The sequence below is a fragment of the Mustelus asterias genome, chromosome 3 (assembly GCF_964213995.1).
Source record: "Mustelus asterias chromosome 3, sMusAst1.hap1.1, whole genome shotgun sequence".
Lineage (NCBI taxonomy): Eukaryota > Metazoa > Chordata > Chondrichthyes > Carcharhiniformes > Triakidae > Mustelus > Mustelus asterias.
Genome location: NC_135803.1, coordinates 42,778,111 through 42,792,739, shown reverse-complemented (window position 1 = coordinate 42,792,739; position 14,629 = coordinate 42,778,111). Strand labels below are relative to the sequence as shown.

Sequence of the window (14,629 nt, the reverse complement as noted above, 5' to 3'; positions counted from 1 at the left end):
AATGCCGCTATTGTATCTGCTCTACTATCTCCCCAGGCAGCGCGTTCCAGACATTCAGCACACTCTGTGTAAAAAAACTTGCCTCACGCATCTCCTCTAAAATTTTCCCCACGCATCTCAAGCCTATGTCCCCAAGTACTTGACTTTTCTACCCTAGGAAAGAGCATCTGACTATCTACTCTGTCCATGCCACTCATAATCTTGTAAACCTCTATCAGGTCACCTCTCAACCTCTATCATTCCAGTGAGAACAAACCGAGTTTATCCAACCTCTCCTCATAGCTAATACTTTCCAGACCAGGCAACATCCTGGTAAACCTCTTTTATACCCTCCCCTAAGAATCCACATCCTTCTGACAGTGTGGCGACCAGAATTGTAGACAATATTCTAAATGAGGCCTAACTAAGGTTCAGTACAGCTGCAGCATGACTTGCGAATTTCTTTAGTGGGATTTGTGAACATTAGTGGGATTTGAACTCGAGCACATATGATACCCCTCTGAGGACTTTCAGCAGGTATTCTGCACTCGAACCTAACCCAGCCACGACCCCCAACCTGAGGACCTCCGGCCCAGCCCAAACTCCCTCAAGTCCTGCACCTTTGAAGGCCCCCCACCCAACCCCACACCATGGCAGCGCCTGACTCGTCCTTCTCCTCCTTAGAGGTTGGTGCTAAGTGATACTGACCACTCGGCTCGCTCTCGCAACTGTGGCACCTGGACCACACTTCAGGGGACCAGTAGTGATTCATGCCGTGCAACATCCCACCGGAGAGGTGAAAACAATCTAGGAGGGGGGGGAACGATCGTGTGCCAAACTCACTAATGAAATTGAAATCCAGTCAATCTCATGCCAAAGGGCACAATCTGGTTTGCGCCAGTGGAAAGGGATTGTGGCGACTGCAATCCATTTGGCGCCAGGCGCAAAACCTGTTTTTAGGCCAGCGGGCTATTTTCCAGGGTTGGCACATTCTGCCTTTCTTTTGACTCTATGAAAAACCTTGAGATGTTTTCTATATTCCAGGTGTCACATGGATACAAGTTCCTGTTCTTGGTAGCCTGCAGCAAATCCAAACCGAGTGTTTCACTTTCCTTGTTTTACATGAAAAGTCTTTTAAATGTGAAGTATTTTCATGTAAAAATTCAACTTACTTGGGGAATCACACAGCCCTGAAAATGCATCGGCAACTTTGAGTTTTGATTTTTGGATATCTTGTCCGTGTCTTGCATTTTTTTTTCTGACAAAATGTGCACACACGGTGGCACAGTGGTTAGCACTGCTGCCTCACAGCGCCAAGGATCTGGGTTTGATTCCCGGCTTGGGTCATTGTCTGTGTGGAGTTTGCATGTTCTCCCTGTGTCTGCGTGGGTTTCCTCCGGATGCTCTGGTTTCCTCCCACAGTCCAAAGGTGTGTAGGTTAGGTGAATTGGCCTTGCTAAATTCTCCCTCAGTGTACCCGAAAAAGGTGCCAGAGTGTGGCAACTCGGGGATTTACACAGTAACTTCATTGCAGTGTGAATGTGAGCCGACTTGTGACTAATAAATAAATAAAGTAAACTTTAAACACAACTTGCTGAGCTCCAGAAACTTCTAGCTACTTGATCTCCCATGTCAGGTCTGTTCCTGTGTTTTCAGTTTCCTGGTGGTTGTTTCAACTTTATAAAAATGGAATCTACAGTGCAGAAGGAGGCCATTTGGCCCATCAAGCTTGCACCGACAATAATCCCATCCAAGTATTATCCGTAACCCCACATATTTACCCTCCTGCTCTCCCTGACATTAAGATGCAATTTATCATGGCCATCAACCTAACCCACACATCTCTGGATGTTGATCAATGTTGATAAACTTTAAAGAAAGATCATATAAAGGCAGTCAGCTGGCCCCAACTCACTGGGAAATCCTAAAATGAGAAAAAAAACATGTTTGCTCTCAGTTGTTACAGGATATAGTTCAAAGGAAATCAGATGTAGCAATAAGCTCAGCAACATAAAACAGAAGTAACCTGAAGGGATTTGCCTTCACACTGTTGTTTGACTCATGCCAGCAGTGCTATCAACTGAGCTCTGAAAAGCACCGATACCTTTGGTCATCTTCATGCCATTGGTCAGAAGACATTTGTGGAATAACACTGCAAATAATTTTAACTGTGCAGAGATAATTGAATAACTGTTCACTAAATTTAGATCTGTGGAAACTGGTACATGAAACATTCTTGCTGTCTATGAATGCATGGACTGTTTCCCTGGCTTGATGCTCAGTTCAGCATCCTTAGTGTCTTAACAGCATGAAGTCTGCTGCTTTTACAGCAGCTCCTGCCACAGCAGGTTCTTACATGCCGTTCTGGGCTTCAATGTTGTGGAAAATGTGGTCTTAATTACACCATAGGCGATGAGCACATAGTGCATTCAGACTGCTAAATTGAACACCACATGCGGTGATTGCTACATAGTTGTAGGTTTGTTGCAATAACATGAAATGCAGCTATCAAATTCTCCAAGCAGATAGAGACAGCCCATAGAATGGGGATGCAAATAACACTGAATTTCAGGCAATGTGTGAGCACTGAATGAAGAGCGTTTGCCATTCACCTCGCCAGCAGCTGCCCACAGACTTTCTGTGGCTTGTCAGCAGAGATTTCCTCTAATCCAGTATCTCTTCCAGCTTGGCACCCTCTACAGGGGATCTGTGGTATCTCTGAACAGGGTAATGGGCGGGCAGAGGAGGGCAGGAGGGGATTTTGTGCCCATGGCGATGGCAACATGGGCGCAAAATCCACTAGAGCCCAAAACTGCGAATCTCACCAACGAGATCTAGGGCTCTGATTTCCTCAACCACCCCAACCCCTGCCAATGACGTAATGAGGTTACTACCCAGGAAGGTCAGGAACCTCATTTCAATACATTTAAAGATTATTCGCGGGCTTCCCCACTGTATCATCTCCCCACACTGGGAATTCCCCGACACTCCGACAAGGTTTACAACTGGTTTTCCGAAAGGTGAACCAGGCGAAGGGATTCCTGTGCGGGCACACAGGTAAGTATAGGCCCTGGGAGGAGAGGGACATGCCCAGCCAGTACCCTGGCACTCCCTCTGGCACTGCCCCCCAGGGGAGTTCCTCTAGTGACCTTCAGTGGGGTGGGGTCCGCATGTACATAGAAGGGGAGCATGTACGTGGGGGTGGGTAGGAGAAGGTCTCCATGTCTGTGGGGGGTTCTAAGTTTTTTTTTGTTTCAGAGATCGGGGCACCCTTTTAAAGAGCTGTTGACAGATCTTTCAGGCCTCAACCCCCAAGTGTGACACCTCCAGGAATTTATTTCATTAAGTGCTGGATAATATGGAGAGAAAATCTGGCAATGCAGCTGGAGAGCTACACAACACTTTTCCCACCAAGTCCAGCACCGAAAATTCCACCGAGCGAGGCTCTTCAGCCCTTTCATATCGATAAATCCTCACTGAGACACAAAGATGGCCGATTTTCATCATGACGGCAGAAATCAGGAATTGGGAGTTTTGCCAATGTCGGAATTGTGAGTCTGTCCTGGCTGGCAGGATTTTTGTCCCTTGGAGGGATTCTTGAGCAGACTCAAGACAGAGGCAGGTCAATGCCAAGGCGGCCAGGTTGAAAGGTTTATCTCCACTGACAGAAACATTGACAATTCTACGATCAATGTAAAACCCCTCTCACTGTCGCCCTCCCCCTTTAAACCCCTCACCTCCCTCACTATCACCACCTTCCACCCTCACCCCCCATGGTTCCTTCACTTCCCTATCTCCCAACCCACTCATCTCATATTTATTTTCCTAACAGAACTCACAAACCTCATCATAACATTTGGAAGTCATTGAAAAGCTCACAGTTCAGTCAAAATAAACATGGAAAACATTGAGAAACCATGATAAAGTAAAGTAAAGTTTATTTATTAGTGTCAGGAGTAGGCTTACATTAACACTGCAATGAAGTTACTGTGAAAATCCCCTAGTCGACACACACTGGCACCTGTTCGGGTACACTGAGGGAGAATTTAGCATGGCCAATGCACCTAATCAGCACGTCTTTCGGACTGTGGGAGGAAAGCGGAACACCCGGAGGAAACTGTCAGTGTGGAGTCTGCACGTTCTCCCTGTTTAAAGGGTAAGGGTGACAGTGAGGGGGTGAGGCAATTTACACTGATCTGTAGACACAGGGAGAACAGACTCTGCACAGACAGTGACCCAAGCTGGGAATCGAACCCAGGTCCCTGGCACTGTGAGGCAGTGCTAACCACTACTGTGCTGTCAAATTCAGAAATGTATAAATCTGTAAAAAAAATACATCACTTGAATAGGCACATGAGAAACCATTAACCAGAAGCTCATAAATCTGGTAAAACCATGAAAGTTTCTGGACAAATAAAGAAACAAACTCTGCAGCACAGAATCCATTTGTATTTTGAAAACAGCCAAAAGCTTATATGTTCATCAAAGTTATCAAACAGCCAAAAATATTGTCTAAGCAGTTCTGTTAAAAAAAATAATGAAAGCAATGCTGAGAGTGTAAACAATTAGCTCTGGATCTCACATTTAGCCAGCCTTTCAATATTGTATAATGCAGAATAGCAGTTTATCCAATGGATAATCTATTCTAATGCATCTTTTTCACTTTTACAATGCCATTCTTTCACTTGTCAGTTTGCCATTTGTCAGAGGTAACAATCTGATAGTCACATTACTTAATGATCACTTACCTCTTCCAATCACAGCACTGTCACCACAGGTATAACTCAGGCCCCAGAATTTCATGGTGAGCTCTAAACGAAGTTTTGATAGCCAAGTTTTTCTTACTTCATTTTGGGTCCCAGCTCTCCATTTGCCCTGACGAACCAGCATTTGTTATCCATCCCTAATTGCCCTTGAACTGAGCGGCGAGCTAACGCTATTCAAAGGGCAGTTAAGAGAAAACCACATTGCTGTGGATCTGGAGTCACATGTAGACCAGACCAGGTAAGAATGGCAGATGGCGGCCTGGTGGCACATGGTTAGCATTGCTGCCTCATGGCGCCAGGGACCTGTGTTCAATTCTGGCCTTGGGTGACTGTCTGTATGGAGTTTGCACATTCTCCCTGTGCCTTCGTAGGTTCTCTTCGGGTGCACCTGTTTCCTCCCACACTCCAAAGATATGCAGGTTAGGTTGATTGGCCATGCAAAGTTTCCCCTTAATGTCAAGGGATTAGCAGGGTAAATACATGGAGTTACGGGGATAGGGTGGGTTGTTGTCGGTGTAGGCTCGATGGGCCGAATGATTCTATGAAAGGTTTCCATCCCTTAAAATTATGTGTGAACCAGATAGGTTTCTACAACCATGGTTTCATGGTTATCAACAGACTCTTAATTCCAAATTTTCATTGAATTCAAATTTCACCTTCTGCTTTGGTGAAATTTGAGCCCAGGTCCCCAGAGCATTGCCCTAGGTCTCTGGATTACTAGCCCAGTGACAATATCACTATGCCATCATAGATAAAGATGAAGAGTTCTTTTTAAAACCATGCGTAGGCAGAAGCTACAGCAATGGCTGCTAATCTGTGCCAAAATGGTGCCCACTCCCTCTTTCGGATCATTAAGATTCCAACACCACCAAAATCTGTGGCCGCCTGGCAGGCTAGACACCAAGGCAGGAATGTCACGCAGAATTGGTCCCACCTCCTGATTCCCATCTCTGATAGGAAAATCCAGCCTTTACTGGGGCGGCACAGTGGTTAGCATTGCTGTTCACAGCGCCAGGGACCCAGGTTCAATTCCCGGCTTGGGTTGCTGTCTGTGCAGTGTTTGCACATTCTTCCCGTGTCGACGTGGGTTTCCTCCGGTTTCCTCCCACTGTCCAAAGATGTGCGGGTTAGGTGGATTAGCCATGCTAAATTGCCCCTTAGTGTCAGGGGGACTAGCGAGGGAAAATGCATGGGGTTATGGGGATAGGGCCTGGGCGGGATAGTGATCAGTGCCGACTTGGTGAGCCGAAAGGCCTCCTTCTGCACTGTAGGGATTCTATGATTCTATAATAACATGCAAAATCTGTCGACTTTTAGTAATGTTTTAACTTCTACACACCAGGATCACCTCAAAGTGATAAAATATAACAAGATGTGTAAGCTGATAAAAACAAACCTTAAGAATTAAAATGAACAACGTCTGATATATTTTCCCTCCATTTATTTTAATATTTTAACATTTGTGGACATTCTCTGATCAAATTTTAAGATAGGGTGAGTGACATTCTGCACTGGAAAATAAATGGCACAAGTTCAGAGGTTTGTAGAGAATGCTGCAAAGCAATGCCACAATCTGTGATCCATACACTTCCATTTCTGTACAGATTTATTGCAATACTAAGTGTTGCAGACCTACATAATTATTTCTGCAGGAAGGCTCATTAGGATAATGAACATGGGGCACAGAAACTGTTAAAATATCCCAACGATTTTGGCAGTTATTGTAGTAAATAATGGAAATCAGAATATCTCGCAAAGAGAATATTTGACGATGAAGCCAGCATTTCCATCAATAATGTATGCACTTATCTGCTTGTAAATGATTCATAAAGGAGGAAAATGACTTTTTTTTGGACTTGTTTTGCACAGGTCTTCCAGGCAGTGTATTAAGACTGGTCTGTCACATATAACAAGGCACTTCATCTCCTTCAGGAATGTGGCCCCAGGTTATTAATCAAATTCAATGTTCACAACTAGACTCTTCTCAGTCATTGCGAAAAACTCATTAAAATGACACATGCATTCTAATTTCATTAACATTCAATCAATAATGTATTTGTTTCCTTTTTGGTGTCTTATCACAGTTTAATGCATCTTGTTAGCCAAGTGATTATTTAGAATTTATGATTTATGTAAGTAACCAGCAAAGAACTTTACTTGGGTTTGTGTATAGCAACACAAGGAGCGTGCTCTTCAGCCCGTGAGCTTGGCTGCCATTTTGTGAGAAAACTATTGTGGATTGTCAGGACAATATTCAGTTCCGCAGACTATGCAATATATTAGTTAAGCCACGGTTAGAGCATTGTGCAATTTTGAGCCTGCTATTATCGAAAGAATATTATAGGCATAACGTATACCCTACAGCATGCATTTCTTTTTGTTTATTCTTTCATGGGATGTAGGCATTTCTGGCTCGGCCAAAATTTATTCTCCAAACTTAATTGCCTTTGAGAAAGTGTGGTGAGCCGTCGCCTTGAACTCCTGCCGTCCATGTGGGAAGGTACTCCCGTAACGTTGTGAGGAAGAGAGTTACAGGATTTTGATCTAGTGACAGTGAAGGAATAGCGATCTAGTTCCAAGTCAGGATAATGTATAGCTTGGAGGGGATTTTGAAGGTGGTGTTGCTCCTGCTGCCCTTGTCCTTCTAGCTGGTAGAGGTTGCAGGTTTGGAATGTGCTGCTGTAGGAACCTTGGTGAGTTGCCGCAGGGCATCTTGTAGATTTTACACATTGCTGCCATTGTGTGTCAGTGGTTGCAGAAAATGAATGTTTAAGGTGGTGCATGGAGTTTGATTTGATTTGATTTATTATTGTCACATGTATTGGTATACAGTGAAAAGTATTATTTCTTGTGCACTATACAAAGCATACCGTCCATGGCGAAGAAAAGGAGACAGTGCAGAATGTAGTGTTACAGTCATAGCCAGGGTGGAGAGGAAGATCAATTTAATGTAAGTTAGATCCATTCAAAAGTCTGATGGCAGCAGGGAAGAAGCTGTTCTTGAGTGGGTTGGTCTAGTGGGATGCTTTCTCCTGGATGGTGTTGAGCTTCGGTGAGTGTTGTTAGTCAAGTAGAGAGTATTCCATCACACTGTTGACTTAAGCTTTGTAGATGATTGATACATTTTGAGGAGTCAGGAGGTGAGTTACTTGCCACAAAATTCTTAGCCTCTGACGTGCTCTCGTAGGCTCAGTATTTTTATGGCTAGTCCAATTCAGTTTCCGCTCAATAGTAACCCCCAGGATATTGATAGTAGAGGATTCAACGATAGTAATGCCAATGAATGTCAAGGGGAGATTTTCTCTTGTTAGATATGATCATTGGCTGGCACTTGTGTGGCACAAATGTTACTTTCCACTCATGAGCCCAAGGTAGAACTATGTCAAATATAAAAAATATAGTTGTGAAGAGAATTTAGGAATATCGACACAGGTGTGGGCCATTTGCCCCTCAATCCTATTCCATCATTCAATAAAAGCACGGCTGATCTAGCATGTAATCCATATACCGACCTTTGCCTTGTTTCCGTTTGTTACAAAAAATCTATTAATCTCGGCCTTAAAATCAACAATTGATCATGCAAGAGCCATTGTTTGCATGAGTTGTCACTCTTTATGTATAGATGTGGTTCTTAATTTCACTCCTGAAAGGCCTAGCTGTTATTATTAGACTCTGTCTCCTAGTTGTAGAGTCCCGACCAGTGGATCTAATTTCTCTCTATTGGTTCCCATGATATCATGTAAACCTCAATTTAATCACGCCTTCACCTTCTAAATTCCAGGGAGTACAATGCAAATTTGAGTAACAGAAACTAAAAATACTCAGCAGATCAGGCAGCATCTGTGAAGAGAGAAACAGAGTTAGGTCTCTGGCCTAACATCCGAACTGGAACTTGTATTCAGATTTGCGTGATCTCTCTTTGAGCTTTGGAGTCCATGTATCATTCTACTAAACCTACACTGCACTTTGTCCAAGACCAGACACTGGGATTACCATTGTTGAAACAGAGAAGCTCAAAAGGAGATTTCTTTGATTTTTAAAATAGATACGAAATAAAATATTTTTCTCTTAGTTGTGGAGTTCATGATGAGGAGCCACCAATTTAAAACTGCCACCAAGAGAGTGAGGGGAGGGTTTTGGAGAACTGAATACCTTGCCACGAGGAATGGTTGAAGAAGTGATCATTGTGTTTTACAGTGAATTGGATGTGCTTTTAAACTAGAGGAACATGCGGCGGTGTGGAGAGAATGTGGGGCAATGGAATTATCTCTAGCAAAGTGGCAAAATGGACCGAATGGCCTGCTTCTGTTCTGTCAGCTTCTATAGTTTAAACCTTTATTCTGTTTATGCTCCCAGTTACAAATAGCAGTTCCACGTTGCTTAACACAACAATAGCACTCATACCTAAGTCATAAATTTGTGGGTTCAAGCCTTAATCTGAGGAATAGGATACATTTGGGGTGTGGGAATTTTACTTGCTGATTTCAATTAGATTCCTGCCCACTTGCATCAGAATGAGGTCATGGATATTTGTAATCTTAATTTTAATGGGCGGCACAGTGGTTAGCACTGTTTCCTCACAGCGCCAGGGACCTGGGTTCGATTCCGGCCTCAGGTGACCATGTGTGAGGTGTGTGAACGTTTCCACCCAAGTTGATTTTAGGTAAAACTGTACATACAAAATACACAGCTGAAAGCCAAACAGGTAACCATATTTAAAAGGGCAGCAAGTGCACTTACATGAAAAATAATCAAAATAATGGACTGCATGTGGCTGTGAATGGAGAATGATGGTGCCTGACACTTGCCCAGAGACTTTGCTGAGAGTTCTGCACAGCATCCTGCTATCAGTTGGACAACCAAATGGTGCAGGACTGCCTGCAGGGCATTTGAGACATATATGAACAAGGCATGTTCACTCATGGGATGTGGGTGTCAGTGGCTAGTCCAGCATTTGTTGTCCATCCCAAATTGCCTTTGAGAAGGTGGCTCCTTGAGCGCTCAGATTGAGGAATCATTCATGAGCAGTGCAGAATCTGAACCGAAGTACAGTCAGAATGGTGAATTCAATGTCAAGCCAGATACAAAAGCAACATTTAAAAAGGGAAAGAAAGACTGGATGAAAAAGAGAAAGAGACAAAGAAATAGTAAAAACAAATTTTTAGTTTTGGAAAAATCACAAACAATTATTTAAACTCAGAAGGAATGAGACTCTACTTGTTAAAGTAAATGCTGGTACCTGAGAGGTTCTTTAGCAGTAATTAAATATATGTACAGACCGGAATGCCAAGTTTAGCCCATATCTGTGATGTAAGTATAGGCTGTTCAGGACACTTGAATGGGGAGGCAACCAGTGAGATGTCATTTCCGTGCAGTTCAAAGAGGACATCTTGGATAGTATCTCCTGGATTTATGTGTTTAACTGAGCGTGTATGTTCGCCAGAAGTTGCTGCCTGGTTTGCCCACAGATAGCCTGTAGGAACATCACAGTGGCATAGTGGTTAGCATTGCTGCCTCACAGCGCCAGGGACCCGGGTTCACTTCTGTCTTTGTGTGACTGTCTGTGTGGAGTTTGCACATTCTCCCGGTGTTGGCGGGTGGTTTCCTCCCACAGTCCAAAGATGTGCAGGTTAGGTGGATTGGCCATGCTAAATTGCTCCTTAGTGTCCTCGGATGTGTAGGTTGGGGGGATTAGCAGGGTACATGCGTGGGGTTATGGGGATGGGTGGGCCTGGGTCAGATGCTCTGTCAAATAGTCGGTGCAGGCTTGATGGGTTGAATGGCCTCTTTCTGCACTGTAGGGATTCTGTGATATGTGTGAGCTTTGTTAGCCTCACTGTTACTGCCTCACAATTACTGTCAATGAACAATCCAGCATATAAGTATTTATATTTCCATCATTACAAATTCAATACTCATTCTATGCAGTTAATGTACACATTATTTTAGAATATACAAAGAGCATTATTAAACATTTCAATGTTGGTTATTTTTTATTACCATTGGCATATATTCTTTTGTGTTTCAGAAATATTCTATATTACCTCAATGAGACATCGAACCAATTCTCTGTCATGAAAGAAGCTGTTAACCACTGCAGACTTCAGCAGACAAACCAAACTCTATCCACAGTTTCATCTATGGTACTGAACAGCATCAGATCTGCTCAGGTTTATTTAAAGGCAGGCTTGGATGTATTTGAAAATATTCAAAATACAAAAAGAACAAACTGACGTTTAGAAAGGTGCAATGTTGAGGGAGGAACATTTTCCTTTTCAGTAGTAGCTACAATACCGAAAAATGATACCTAAATTTACCAAAGGATATTTAGTTACTTCCAACAGAAATTAAGTATGGGGCCAATTTCAAGTACAAAAGCAGAATGCCATTAAATGGTTATCTTCACTGATGGCTAGTGGTTATTTTAACAACTGAGCCAGTCACTCATTCAAAGTCCATGATGAAGCTTACAGAGTTAAAATCATGGCCAATGGTTCTACTATCTATTTGCAATCCATTGGATAATAATCCAATGCCACTAAATAAAGATTAGGGGGAGACTTGGTCTAGAATGACTGGATATTTCCAGCCTTCTAAGGCTGTTAAGGCTGACTGGAAAAATTTGGAAAAAGAAATTCACATTAACAGGAAATAATTCATGCAATCCATGCAGCAGACCGAGCAGTGAAGACATTGAATGTTGTAAAAGCACTTAATTATTTTCATCATAAGATACCTTCAAAGTGGACAATTATTGACATTGACAAAGTCTTAAAAAGAGTTTATTACGTTCTAAATGCATAATGTGCCTTTCAGATTGGGGTGTATGTTATCTTGTATGTAAGAGTATTATTATTCATTGCAACCTGTGGAATTATAAGCTGGTATGATCTGTGTAAAACAAATGCCTTTTGTTAAAACAGAATGACCACTCTTCATCTGTCAAATGGAACAGACAAGAACAAATGTATTTTTTGGATTGATCTGTAAAAGTGTATTATTGTAGTATTCTCTGATGTAGCTGAACCATTATGTTTTGACAGTTGAATGCAGATTGAAAAACTGAATATTCAGTACCTATTTAATTTTTTTAATCAAAAAGCGCTCGCTTTTAAAAGAAATGCGGTGGGAGACAATAGGATAATGATTTTTACTCAATAATGTGACAAATGACTGTTTATCCTTTAATGTATTTCTGCAACATTTCTATACTCAATGTGTACAAAAGTTTTAACGTTGTAATGTCATTTTCCATTTATTAACTCAATTTAAACTTGAAGTGCACTTATTTTGTAATTGTGAATGAACTGAAAGGCCATATGGTATGTTTCTTTAGGCCCACTGAGACTCTAAATATGCTGGAAATGCTATCCCATTGGTTTGACTTTTTTTCAAAATGGTGAAAAGGAATGCTCTTCTGATCATCTCGTGTAAATGATTCCCTATTTGTTCATAAAAGAAACTGAGGGCAGAATTGTAACATATGTAACAAACAATTGAATTCCTAGTTTGGCCAAAACCAGAGCTGGTTTTAAAGGCCTAAAATTATGATCCTGTAACACTTTTTTGATCAGCAAAGCAAGTTAGCCAGACTGAAGGGTTAATTACTCCAATGATGGAGGGTTGTAATATTTTAGCAAAATGGCTGAACAGCAAGTTCAGAAAGGCGGACCGTGCAAAGGTCCGTTGACCTTGGGTGGGATTTTCCTGCCGCTCTCGCCCGAAGACCGGAAAATCCCACCTGAGGTCAATGGACCTTTGCATGGTCTGCCCCCGCACGTTACAATTCCTGTGGCGGGCGGAACAGGAAAATTCCGCCCCTTGTTTGAACATTCACCGCTGTTTCCACTGGTAGGATTTTTCTGAATATTGAGTTCACCATGTCATTGTTCTGCTTATCTTTTCAGTAACTCTGCAGCTCTATTGATAGCTTTTTAAAGAATCTTTCTGTCTGCTAAGCTCATTCATGCCAGGTTTGATCTGTAACTCAGCACTAATTTTTCATTGATGTACCATCTTCTTGTCCTTCCACCCCACCACTCCCCCAACCCCACCAATTTCATAACTTGTCTTTTGAGTTGTTCACAATTGACTTTAACAAGAACATTAACAAGCTGTGTTTTTTAAACTTGTTAGTTTTCCCTAAGTCACAAATTCTCATTACAACACAAAACATCTGTTGGTGCTTTGTCTTGGGATTACACTCCTGTTTATGCGCTTGTACTCTTTAATAAAGTCATCAAACAGGAAAATATACTCCCAACAGCTAGATCAAGACATCACAATAAGATTCTAGGCAGCAAATTGTCTACATACATATCTTCTTGCTTGATGAATCATGGATACTTCAGGGGATTCAACGATGAGGAAGTTGTGCAGGTAAAAATGGAAGATAAATTGAATAGAATTATTAATAAGCCCTCACGCATGAATATAACAATAATGTTAAAATTCCTATATTCGATTGGTTATTCAAAATCAAGAACTAATGTGAAAGCATTTTACTGATGTTTTTTAAAATGTGAATGATGAAAAATTTGATATTTCAGGAGTATTATTGGATTACAATTTCTGATGCCTTTAGACGAACTCACTTCATAAAAAAACAATTACTGTAACATTGAGTGATCTTTTTACTGTATTCACAGTAAAACTACGCTGTGTGTTAACTAGTGTACAAAAGGTCGTGGAAGTGTTACTCCAATCATTTAAAACAAATGAATTCCTGCACTAAAATAACAGAGGAGGGAATTCCACAAATCTAAGTTCAGCATTCTTACACTGTCAACCAATGCCACCATTTCAGAGTATTGGCTATCAGTATTTTCCAAATTGCATTTTAAGAAATGCAATCTATTTATATATCTTCACTTTGATTTCAAAAAATAGAACTGCTGTTAAAGAGAATTCTATGTCAAAATGGAGTCACGTTCTGTCTGACAGATGATTTTACGAAATGCAAATAGGATTGCTTTGAGTTGTCAATGTAGGAATATAACACAGCACTTGTGTGATTATCTGCAGACCACAGGTACAATTGGTCAATATGGAACAGTTCTGGTTCATTCAACCCATGGTAAAAGCTTTACAAGCCAAATTTGTTTACAAAAACTGACTGGATAAGGAAGAATAATCTAAGTGTGATTTAAACTAATATTAACATCCAGGGTTTCGGGATAAAATGGGCCTATTTCTGTATATGTTGTTCAAAAGTGGCATAGTCCTGACAAAGCAAAACATTGCATTTACTTCCTAATCCAGAAACTACGGGTTTCGATTCCTGAGAAGTGGTTAATATGCTGGCATTAGTTATTGATCAACTACCTTGTGGCAGATTACTTTAAGCCTAGGGCAGGGGAAGAAAATTAATGGGAGGTGATCTTCAAATTTTTCCTAAATTGAACGAAAGTCGGTTCATCTATTCAGTGGAAGGCCCAAACCATTTTTGGATTCAGGCCATCTTGCCCTATGTCCATTCAGCAGATAGCTTTGCTGAATTGGGAGTTATTCCAGAAGCTCAAAGAGCAAACAGAGTCAGGAGTTGTAGTGCTGGAAGAAGAAGCTACCAACAGCCCATAGCGGGCTAAAGTAGTTAATTGAGACCAGCTAAAGACCATGGGTGGGATTTTCCAGTCGCGCTTGCCCCAAGGTCGGAAAATCCCACCCGAGGTCAACGAACAGATCCGTGTCCCACCCGCTACGATTCCCATGGCGGGTGGGATGGGAAAATCCGGCCCGATGTCTCACATAAATAATTGACTTTTCATTTAGTAATAGGCGTAATCTTCCTTGAGGCAATCGGTTTGAACCAGCCTGTTCAACAAAGGAACAGGAAGGCATAAAGATAAGTACACAGCAAGATTTCATATATCAGAGACTCAGAT

The 14,629-nt window shown here is 41.8% G+C and overlaps 1 protein-coding gene across 6 annotated transcripts in view; it reads left to right on the top strand.

Annotated features, from left to right (window-relative positions):
- Positions 1-12,378, top strand: part of naaladl2 (N-acetylated alpha-linked acidic dipeptidase like 2) — a 902,781-nt gene extending 890,403 nt beyond the window's left edge. For all 6 annotated transcript variants that reach the window (XM_078208119.1, XM_078208130.1, XM_078208111.1 and 3 more), the window contains one exon: positions 10,774-12,378. In XM_078208119.1, coding sequence (XP_078064245.1) covers positions 10,774-10,978 — 205 coding nt within the window. In that variant the 3' untranslated portion in view covers positions 10,979-12,378. The remainder of the gene's footprint in view (positions 1-10,773) is intronic.
- The last annotated feature ends 2,251 nt before the right edge of the window (positions 12,379-14,629 follow it).